The 12341-nt window shown below is 32.8% G+C and overlaps 1 protein-coding gene across 7 annotated transcripts in view; it reads right to left on the minus strand.

The window, feature by feature from the left end:
* Window positions 1–12341, minus strand: part of ADGRL3 (adhesion G protein-coupled receptor L3) — a 966635-nt gene that overhangs the window by 36865 nt on the left and 917429 nt on the right. For all 7 annotated transcript variants that reach the window (XM_074229354.1, XM_074229353.1, XM_074229350.1 and 4 more), the window contains one exon: window positions 8530–8655. In XM_074229354.1, coding sequence (XP_074085455.1) covers window positions 8530–8655 — 126 coding nt within the window. The remainder of the gene's footprint in view (window positions 1–8529; window positions 8656–12341) is intronic.

Raw genomic sequence — 12341 nt, forward strand, 5'->3', positions numbered from 1 at the left:
GTTAGATTATTTGTTTCAATAAACTTGGAATTTTAGGGAATATGCTCTATCTTGACTTACTTTTCTTTAAAAAAAATAGTTAAATGCAGTCAATTCACCTTCCTACTACATTGCCAGTGGAAAAGATTGGGGCTTAATGTGGAAAGTTCTCACTGATTTCTCTGTGTAAACAAGCAAAAATAAGTAAGTTGTCTAACACAAAGAATTTTCAAATTAGGAAGATTGTAGTATTAAAACCACATTTACTTTTGGAATTGTTTCTGTTCAAGGGGCACTCAAAATCTACTGGGATGCTCCCTGTACTCCCAGCTACCATTTTTAGCGGCTATACCAATAGAAAGTAAACTTGAACAGTTCTGACCAAGTTAGAAAGGTTTCACTTATGGATTTTAAAGTGGACTATGTATGTATTATTTTAGAAGCAGCCTAGCTAAGGTCAGAAAGATTCATCATGCCCATACTGTCTTCCAGCGATCATTTTCTTTTGATCATAGGAACACATGGAATGCTAAGGCATGGGAAGATTGTCATCTGTTTTAGTAAAGGCACGACCCTTTTTTCACTATTTAATAGTATATTATTTTGTATATGTATAAATTCTCTTTACCAAGGCTTTTTATAATTCCTCAACAACTCAGTTGATGGTTTTTGAGAATTTCTGTGTGATACTGATGATGATGATGATGATGATAATAATATCCTAATTTGAGGATAAGCTTCTCCCAATCTGACTCACTTGTTCTTCAGATGGCAGATATAAAATCCCATCACTGTACTTACACACAAAACCTTTCCAGATTGTTAGGAATTGATGGGTTGTGAGAGATAACCAAGAATCACCTCTATACAACAATGAGGCATAAAAATGGGAATTTAAGGATGATAGTACCAAACCAATGAAATAAATTATTTTGATAGAGTTCCTGTCATTTACAATAATCCTCAAAAACAGTCTATTAATTACCAGGACTACACAGGTATGGTAGAGTAGGTATTATTACTATCTTCATCTAGGATCCCAGGTCTAAATAATGTAGATGGGGGTTTAAATGGCAAGTATTATATAACAAAACAAAAATTACTATTATTCTTTTTTCCTGGTCCATCTAGCTATTCAGTTTCTTGATCAAGATTTTAAGGCTTGTTGTAAATAAGAAATCAAAAAGCAATTGAGATAGAGACTAAATATCTGCAGATACCTTTTTAACGAAAGGTACAAAAAGCTCAATTTAAAAGCATTAAGAGGCTTATTTTAATGCTTTCTCTCTAGCAATTCCTGTGCTGGCACTGGGAGAGATCAATATTGAAAAAAGATATAGTCCTTTCCCACATGAAACTTGCACTCTTGTAGGGATATATGATATGAGCATAAATGGCTCTAGTACATTATAATTCATAATCAGTTCTTCAGAAATTGGAAAAAACAAGCTGGGAATTTTGAGTAGAAGATTGTTATGAGCAGGGGAGCAGAGAAACTTCATGTAGGAGGTGACATTTAAAATGAGTTTTAAAAGATAGTTTGGAATACAATAAGTAAAGCCTTTTATGTAGGCTGTATAAAACATGCAGACAAAAAACTATAGTGTGGGTGTAAAAGGAAAAGAGAGTAGTATAATTTGGATAAAAGAGTGTGGATGTGAGCTAAATTAATTTTAAACAAAACTAATTTGATGAGCTATATTAACAGGTTTGGTTAGTGTCCAGGACTAAGGAGTTGATAGTTCTTTATCCCGAGCAAATCACATCTGGTATACTCTAAGGGATATATTTTCAAAAGTATATGGACATTTTAAAGAATGACCAGAGAAGAATGACAAAGATGACAAAGAAGTTTATGATTATGCCATATAAGGATAGATTCAAAGAACTAGGAACATTTGGCCAGTAGAAGACTTTCTATAGGACAAAATATTTATCTTTCACAATATGTGCTATTGTCATATATAAAAGAGAATAAGTAGATTTGTTCTCCAGGGTACCTTGGAAAGAACTAAGAGCAAAGTAGTGCAAAAAATAAGTGCATAAGGGCAGATTTAAGCTTATTGTAAGGAAAATGCTAAAATTAGAACTATGTCAAAGTGGAAAAGTCTGATTTGGGAGATAATGAACTTCCCTTTACTATAGGTCTTCAAGTAAGTGTATGTTGTAGAGGTAGGGGCCCTTCCCACTTCCAGATCCCATGATTCTCTGTAGCAATTTGAAATCAGGATAGAAAGATAGGGTCTTGTCAGATTGTGTTAGTCTTCCCCTACTTATTCCTTTTCTTCTACCTCTTGGATTTACTAGCTAACTCCTTGACTCCTACTACTCTTTTCATATTATTCCTTTACTAAATCCATTGATAACTTTCCCTATTTTTAAGTCCAAGCAATATGATTATACCATATTCTCTCTATCCTTGTTGCTTGGTTGCTATTATAATTTTCTCAGATTCTTGGATCTACATCTTAGTCTAATTTTTATTCTACCTTCTTATCTCCACTACCACCACCACCACCACCACCACTACCATCTTTATCATTAACATGGCCTTCTTTATTAATGTTGATAAAGCTCTATCAACCAGACTACTTCAATTGTCAGTCTCATAAAATTCAACAATATTTTCCTCTATCTAATTTTAGTGATATACGGTCACATAAAGCCATAGGATAGCTAAGTTGAATGAGTCTTAAGAAAATATTTGGTCTAAACCATAAAAGAACAAGAATATCCTCTACAAAAGCAGGTCTAAGTGACCATTCAGTCAAGACCTTAAGAAATTTGAGGATAATGGTACAATAGAAAGGGTATTGAATTTGGAGTCATAGGACAAAGGTTCATATTCTGGTTCTATTACTTATCCATGTGATCTTAGGTCACCTAACCTTTCTGGGGCTCAGTTTTCCTTATCTGTAAAGGGGTAGGTTAAGCAGCATTAAGTTGCCTTATAGCTCTGATTCTATGAATCTGTGGTACCTTGAAAAGAAATTTACCATTTCCCAAGGGAACTAATTACAATTATATTTGTTTTATTAACAATTATTGGTAATTATTAGTAAATATTTCCTTTCATCAAGTATCTTTACTTCTTAATAACTTACAGTTATTACTTCCATTTCTGTACTTTAGAAAATGAAAGCAATTCTAATCCCCATTTTTCTTGATAAAACTTCACATTCTTAAAATCAGTCTAAGGTTTCTCTTCTCCAGGTTAAATATACCTACTTTCTTCTACAATTGTCAAATGGCATGGACTCCAAGTCCTTCTCCCTCTAGGCGGCACTCTTCTCAATGCTTTCTAGCTAATCAATTTTCTTCGCAAAATATGATGCCTATAACAATGTTTCAGATGGGATATCAAAAGGGCTAAACATAATGAAACTGTCACCTCAACAGTTCAAGAATTTATGCCTTTTTAAAAGGTAGCCTAACACTTAATTCTTGGATGCCATATCCCAATGTTAATTCATTGTTAATTCAGTGTTAGCTCATTTTGTCCTTATACTCCATTTAAAACCTCTGATAGTTTTTATACAAATGGTTATCTAGTCACACACCCCAATTTATGTGAAGTTGATTTTTTTAATCTAAGTCTGAGATTATTTTATCCCTTATAAGTCTCATTTTACATTTGACCCAATATTCTAGCCTGTCAAAATCTGTTTTTTTTGTTTCTCACTGTCACTTATTATGCTTGCTATCCCTCTCAGATTTGTTGCATCTGCAAATTTGATAAGCACATCATCTAAGTCTTTATCCAAGTGACTGATAGAAGTGAAAACAGCACAAATTTCTGGGACAAACTATTTGACCCTTCCTTCCAAACTGGCATCAAATCATTGACAGTAAATCTTCATGTTGAGCAATTTCCCAGTTCTAAACCTATCTACTTAGGCTATCGTCTAGCTCAGGTCCTTCCATATTTTCTATAAAAATAGCAACATAAGCTATGTCAAATGCTTTGCTAAAATCTAGTTAAAAATATATCTATAGTATTCTTCTGGTCTACCAGTCTAATAACCCTATTAAAAAAGGAAATAAGATTAGTCTGGCATGACCTGCTCTTGATGGAGTCATGCTGGCTCTTTGCGATCACTAACTTCCTTTTGAGATATTCACTAACTAAACCTTTAATAATAATTTGTAGAATTTTGTCAGCAAACTAAGTCAAAGCTTCCTGGATTGTATTTTCCATTCTCTACTCTCTTTTCTTTTCTGAACACTGAGACATTTGCCTTTTAAAAAAAATTCTGTGGCACTTATACCAAGTTCCATGATTTTTCAAGTACCATTGAAATGACTCAGCAATCACAAATCTCATGGTGTCTTTACCCTTCTTGACTACCAAGGTTATGTTATGTCCCTTATAGTTAGTTCAGAGACAACTCTTTATGGCAAAAATAAAAATAAAAACAAAGTAAGAGCTGAAGAACTCTGCCTTTTTTTTCTTTTCAGTTTTCATCATTTTTTCTTAATGCATTCGTCATATAGTGCTGGGAAATGTGTAGAATGTTGTGTTTAAAGTCACAAGAGAGGAATTCATATTTTACCTCTGCCACTTATTAAGTTTGATTTTGGGAAAGTCATTTAACCTCTTGGCCTCAGTTTCCTTAATTATAAAATGACATAAAATATCATTTAGTTTTTTAAATAAAGAACATTTCTATATGTTCCTGATTGGGAGATTTAGGGAAAATGAAGCATAGTTTGGAACAAAACAGTCACAAAATTTATACTGGTTAGTAAGTGTAACTCCTACAAAAAGGTACAGATGGTGTGTTTGTGTGTGTGTGTGTGTGTGTGTGTGTGTGTGTGTGTGTGTGTGTGTATTCTCCTGGGGACTGTGAGCTATTATTTTGATATTTTTATAGTCATAATATATAGTGAATGCTGAATAGATGTTTCATCTCCTGTATTACTATTATTATGATGTCCCACTCAATCAAGTATCTTTCTCGGTCACAAAGAACATCAGTTCCTTTTCTTCACATTCTGAAAATGTATTAGTGTCCCTAGAGGTGATGAAGTGCAAGAAACTATGTGCTACTTGCGCAGGAGAGGATGAATTCAGATCTAGATTAGTGATAAGTCAATAGGTAGAAAAAGAGTAAGTTTCTGAAACTACACAGGATAATAAAAAAGAAATCAATTATGCGAAAGAAAGAAAGAAAGAAAGAAAGAAAGAAAGAAAGAAAGAAAGAAAGAAAGAAAGGATATCTTGAAAATTAACAGTTTAATTTAATAAACACATATTAAATGCTTACTTGTTATAAGGTCCTGTGCTAAAGGTGTTGAAATAGGATCTCTTTCTCTGGCCTTTTAATGAGTTTATAATCTAAGAAAAGGGGCATGGAGGTGGGGTTGAAAAAAACACAAATACTTTTACAAAAAGGTTCAATGTGAAAAGTTCACAGAAGTGATGAGAGATTTTTCTAGTTACTGGGATTGAGCTTCATAAAGAATGAATTAGGTCATTTGAATGGAGTTTGAAGGAAGGAAATTATTTCAGCAGGCTAAGTGGGGAAGAAAGTCTTATTTGTATCATAAAAAAGCAGGATGAGAAAAAAGTGACTCATCACTCAGTTTGGCCAGAAAACAGTGTATGAAAGAGTTGTTGAATGCCAGGATAAGGAATTTTATTTTGTTTTGTAGATAATGGGGAACCATTAGAGATTTTTGACTAAAGGAATGAAAAGATTAGCGCAGTGGATTAAGGAGATCACATGGACAATATTGTGAAGGACAGGCTGTAATAAAGAAGAGACCAGAGGGAGGAAGGTCATTAAGGAGGCTGCCATAATAGTAACGACAGAGAAGCAATGGAAAATGGTAGGGATAATGAATAGCAGAGATACAGCTACTTCAGAGGATAGAATTGATAACTAATTGATTGTAAAAGCTAAAAAAAGGAGAGAATTACAGATGAATTCCAGATTTTGGTGTTGGATAAGCAGGGGAATAGAGAAACTAAATAGAAACTTTTTCTTTAGACTTATTCTATGACAAATAGAGAAGTTATTTTGGGTATTGTCCATGTGTTCCACAAAACAAGCAAAAACAGAGAAACCTTTGACTTAGAAAACTCAAAATAAATTTCAAAATTTGAGTCTTTAAAATACTTATTCAAAATAAAAGTTGAAGAAAATTAATTTTTAAATATTCTACAGGAAATTTGTGTGCAGATATCATTTGTAACTGACGAATAGGTATACAGTGAGGGAAGGATAGGTTTATCTATTGAGTTTTGTTTCAAATATTTTGAGATATTCAAAGAAAAGATATATGAGGATTTTTAGTTATCCTTTGAAAATTTAGAACTCAAATTCCGAAGCTGAGGTTAAAAATGATAAAGAGATTTGGGAGTATTCTTTATAAAGGAGATGGGTGAAAAATGATAGAGAGAGAGATTTGGGAATTTTCTTTATAAAGGAGATGCGTGAAACTATGAAGCAGTTGAATTCATATGAGAAAAAAGTAGAGAAAAAGGTTCACTGCAATCATATCTCTGGGTCTCTGTTATGTTATGTCAGATAAACTTATCCTTTCTGGACTTCCATGTCATTATCTTGCAAATGAAGGGATTGTACTATATTCCTAATTCCTATTCTAGTTTGATAATTCTGTTACTTGGGAGACAACAGTGGCACAACATGGGTATATCTTCAAAAAGTATAATGAAGAATCAATGGTTTATCTCTAAAATATATATCAGAAATCATGCACTTCTAGAGAATTATAACAATATTTATTATATATGTATATCATAATTTAGGTAAAATCCTTGGATGAAATAAATTTAATAAATGGAAAATATAACTGCTTTCATTAACAAAAGAAATATCAATTGATTTCTCTTATGTTGGTATGGAATGAAAAAAAAATTGTCATTTCCCCAAACTCATTCATTCTAACCGCCTATTTTATCTCTTTGTCTTACTTTTTTGGGCTACTTCTTATATTTGAGATTATTTAAATTAATTCTTTGGGTTTTATGAAATAAAGGTAGCTACCTCAACCAGAAATGATAGACTACTCAGACAATTTGGCTAACAAATTTTAAATGGGGTTATATGTGGCATACAGGAAATGTGAGGTCAATTTGATGTTATCATTTTCAAGGACTTATTTAATAAAATCTTTTCAAAATCTATGAGACTAGACCATATGCATAGAATGTAACTCCTTCCTTACTTCCAAAAACCTGAATCTTTATGTTCCTTCAAGGCTCAGTTCGGGTGCTTTCTTCTCTATGAAGTTTTCCTTTATTTTTATTTGATGGTGCCTCTTCTGTCTTAAATTACTTTTAACTTACTTCTTTATATAAATGCAGAATTTTTTCAGGGGAATAAGGATTTCATGCTAACAGGTCTCTTTCAATTTTGCCTTTTTATCTCCAATACTCAAAACACAGTGAGTAAGTAGTCTGTGTCTAAATGGTACTTAGTGAATGTTTGGAGAATTTATTTCACAAAATAAAGTCTATATTACCATACAGATAGTATAGAACTGACTAAAAGGTTGAACCAAAGAGTAGTAATTGATATTAATCTCAAAGGTGGTCTCAGTCAGGGTGATACAAGATCTTAAATTTGGGACTTTTCTATTCAGTGTTTCTATCAATTACTTGGATAAAGACATTGTTGACATGCCTATCATACATGTGATCATCTTTAAACTGGAAGAGATAGCCACTGTGTTTTTAACTGACTAAGTCTATGGACCAAATAAATCAAGATTAGATTTCACGGAGATACAAATTAGATAGGTTTGGAACGATCATGTTCACTGTTTATATATAAAATATATACACATATGTTTTTATGCTTGTGTGTATGTGCATAAATCTATGCATGTATATAATATCTCCCAGATCTTGATGCATGACCATCAGGGAATTATTTATTTTTGTGAAGACTGCATTAAGCATTGGATGAGTTTGGTTAAAATTTAATATCATATACAAGTTGGTAGAACTGATAATTGATTTAAAAAATTACTATCACTTAATGTAGTATGAGAAAGTGTTACCCTTATTAGCAATAGTTTTGTACCATATTGATTTGAAAATTATTTCAGGACATTAAATAAAAAAATTCAGTGAAGCAATTGCTTCTCTTAGAAATATGTAGCTTTCATTATATCTGTCAATAATATTTTTAGGGTTTTATTTCTATCTTTATTGAAAAAGCATCTACTTGAACACTAACTAAACTAGTGATTACTTAGATTATTAATAATAATTCTGCAGATCTTAGATTTTTTTAATCAGATCTTCTGTGTGTTGTATAAAATGCTATAAAACTTTCAGTGTCTCAGATTCCTCAATCAGATCTATATCCTATCATGAAATTTTGTGATTTTATTATAATTGTAACTTTCTCAATTCCTGCTCTAATCTAATCCCATTTTTGTGGAGTAACTTTCTCTCCCAGACAATTTATGAGTTTAACATCTGGATTGATGATCATTACTGAGCCAGAATGTGTAGTAAATCAAAACAGCATGTGGACAACAGACATTCCATTTCAGTTAACAAATATTGTTTACCTGTGAGCCTGTGGAATAGCGTCCAGGAGTTCGAGAACCAGATGTTTTCCCTGAGCCAATGGAACTCTCTGTACTTTTGCCACTACAGCAATGTGTGCGTAGACATTTCCCATATTCTTTACGTACCTAACAAATTAAATATTAACTTGATTAGCAAGTAACTTTTTCATTCCAGCTATGGATTTAGATTTTCAGTAGTACAGGTTTTCATTTTTAAGAATCCATTGTAGTCATTTCTGTTATTGCCAAAAAATATCAAAAGTATTTTCATTGGACATGCATTTTATATAAAATTTGCTTTATCTATAATTGATCAGTATATAATAATATATAAAGAACAATCTTTCTTTTAGAAAGCATATCCCTATTCTCATTAGAACCTAACAACTTGTTAAGTTTTTCAAAGGAGAACAAAGAAAACTGAGATTTTCTTTTTCATGGCTTGCTATTGACATCCTGATAAATTTAATATAAACTGGCATATTGATTTATTGAGCTACTAGAAGTAGTGGATTAGTGAGTAAATTACCAAAAACAAAACAAAACAAAACACAAAAAACAACCTACCACATTTAAAGACAGTATATGGATTCTTGAAATTTTATTTTAAATCTATTTTTTCTTTCTGAATTTAGTATTCATAAAATGTGCCAGACTACCTTTCTAGAGATTATAATCTCTAGAGACTTCTGAGGTTCTTGAACTGATCTTTCTTTAACTCTGTCTTAAAACATATTTTCCCTTATTTGTTTAGGGTCTTTGAAAAACACGATTCACTTTTTCTATAGTATAGCTTAACAAATTTGCTTAAGCACTAGGAACTAACCAAGGAAATTTAGAAAACACAAACCCCGCATCTTTCTGAATTCTATATTTTAATGATCTGCTTCCCCTCCTTCCAAATAAACAAAGAAATAAAATACTCACATACTACAGTGAATATTATAAATTAACATTTACATATATAAAACAAATAAAATGACAGAATGCTTTAAGTAGATGAGAAGCATTGGGCTCTTCAGTTTATGCTAGTCTCCTTTTTTCCCATCCTGATCTATGATTTTCAGGACATTCCAGGGTAAAATAAATGAATACAGTGAGTTCAGATGCTTTGGCTTCACTTTGAATTGGGGTACAAGGCAGAGATGTTTGCTTAGTCTTATATTCTGGTCCTATAGCTAAATTATTCCCTGAAATCCCACTCCTCTGGCAGAGCAACTGAGGGAAACTGCCAATAACATCTCTTTCCGCTTCTAACCAGGTGGTCCCTATTTTCATATACTCCTTCCCCCATTTCTTTTTTAAAAAAAATTATTATTTTTTCAATGAATAAAAATCTCTTTTCTCCCTCTCCCTCCCTATCCCCCCCCATGTTGAGAAAAAAGAAAAACAAAGCACTGTAACAAATATAGCTAAACAAAATTAATTCTGGTATTGGTCATGTTGAAATAATACATGATTCAATCTTCAGGCCATCATTTCTCTATCAGGAGATGCCTTAGTTGACTTTGTAAAAAACTAACAGTTTTGTATTTTATCTCTGATTAAGGCAGATATCACCTGGTAGAATAAATATTCAGCTAACTCTCCAGGACAAGTTCAACTCAAACATATATTCCATAATGAAATTAATGGAACTGGCAGCTAGGATATATAGACAGCAAAAAATACTAATAATAAGCCAACTCATGTTTATAGCTTAAAAGCTTTTCTCAAAACAACCTTAAGACTTGAAAATATTTATAAATAATTTTATTTTCATGACAATATTTATTATGGTATAAAAAAGAAAAAGAAAAGTAGCATGAAGGGTTAGTCTTCAGTCAAAATGACCTGAGTTCAAGTCCTACCTCCAAATAGTATTTAATAAATGTTTATTGAATTGAAATGCTACTAGGAGTCCTTGGACAAGACCCTTGACCTCTCATAGATGCTAACAATTCTCTTATACTATGAGATATAAATGAGAGGACCATTTCTAATTCTGGAGAGAAGTTCCACAAAAAGTATTCTTCACATCAAGGAAATTCTTGATTCTCCCAAAAGAAATAAAAAGATAAACTGATAAGAAAATATTTTTTAAACAATGCTACAACAATGGCTTTATTTTCTAAGTCATACTCTGCTGAGTGACAGACTATGTGAGGAAATCTCTCTGATGTTGGGGTAGGTCTATGAGATCTTTTCATAAAAAAATCTCAGAATCATAAAGGATCTTAGCAGCATTTAATCCAACAATGATTTTAAAAAAAAATCCCCTTTGCCACATAACTCTCGAAGTTGTCATCTAGCCTTTACTTGGTGACATTTTTGTGAGGGAGAAGCCACTATTTCTGAAGGCAATTTATTCTACTTCTAGATAGCTATAATATTAAGGAAGTTTTCCTTTATATTAAAACTAAATTTTTGTATGCAGCATTGCTATATATTGATTGCAGTTCTGTTTTTTAAGATCAAGCAGAAAAAGTTAAATCTGCCTTTCACATGATAGTCATTCAAATACTTGTAAATGAATAAGACAAAGTCAGAAAGAAAAATCCAATGCATACTAAAATATTCATAGATATTTTGTAGCACTGAAAAACTTAAAACAACCTAGGATTCATCCTTGACTCCTCATTTTTTACTCCATTCTGTTGTCAAGGCCTGTTTATTTTACCTTTGAAACATTTCTAAGGTTGTCCCTCCATTTCTTTTCTCTAACATTGCCATTGTTATCATATAGGTCATAATTACCTCACCCCTAGAATAAAGCAACTGACTCTTGATGAGTCTGCCTTCCCCAAGTCTCTCCCTACTTCAATACACCTTCCATTCAGCCATCAAAGTGATTTTCTCAAAGCACAAATCCAACCACATCTGCCCCTCTCTTCTCCATCTCCAATAAATTTCAGTGACTTCTTATAGCTCTAGGATAAAATACAAAATCCTTTGGTGTCCAAGCTCTTTCATAACCTAGCCCCCCTCCTACCTTTTCTAGTTGTTTTTTTAACCTGATACACCTCCACCATATATTCTTTGATTCAGTGACATTGACCTCCTTGCTGTTCTAAGACACTCCATCTCCTGAGCTATACCTACTGACTTCCCTGGCTTCTTTTAATTTCCAATGGAAGCCTTTCTTTTTCTTTCTTTTTCTTTGTCTTTCTTTCTTTCTTTCTTTCTTTCTTTCTTTCTTTCTTTCTTTCTTTCTTTCTTTCTTTCCTCCCTCCCTCCTTTCCTTCCTTCCTTTTCTATCTATGTATCTAGACATCCATCCATTCATCTAGCCCTTCATTCAACCATCTATAACTTGTTTGTACATATTTATTTGCTTGTTCTATGTCCCATTAGATTGTGACCTCCTTGAAGGCAGAGACTGTCTTATTAGACACTTAATGTTTACTGAGTGACTGGCCCTGACTGACTGTCTCCCTACCCCAAGTTTTATGTTGTGATAGTTGGTGTAATCTAGGTTGCCAGGGTCTTTTTTTTAGGTTTTTGCAAGGCAAAGGGGGTTAAGCAGCTTGCCTGATGCCACACAGCTAGGTAATTATTAAGTGTCTGAGACCAGATTTGAACTCAGGAACTCCTGACTCCAGGGCCAGTGCTCCAGCCAGTGCTCTATCCACTGCACCACCCAGCCACCTTGCCAGGGTCTTTTTGAAAAATGACTATCATCCAATGTGTCAACTATCCCTCCCAGCTTTGTGATTTTGCATAGTTGCTAAATATGGTACCTATTCTTTTATCTAAGTCCCTGATAGAAATGTTAGCGTCCAGTGGCAATGAAGAAATCTCTGAGGAATTGGTGTTACCTACCAAGATAATAA

Source organism: Macrotis lagotis, chromosome 3 (genome assembly GCF_037893015.1).
Source record: "Macrotis lagotis isolate mMagLag1 chromosome 3, bilby.v1.9.chrom.fasta, whole genome shotgun sequence".
Classification (NCBI taxonomy): domain Eukaryota; kingdom Metazoa; phylum Chordata; class Mammalia; order Peramelemorphia; family Peramelidae; genus Macrotis; species Macrotis lagotis.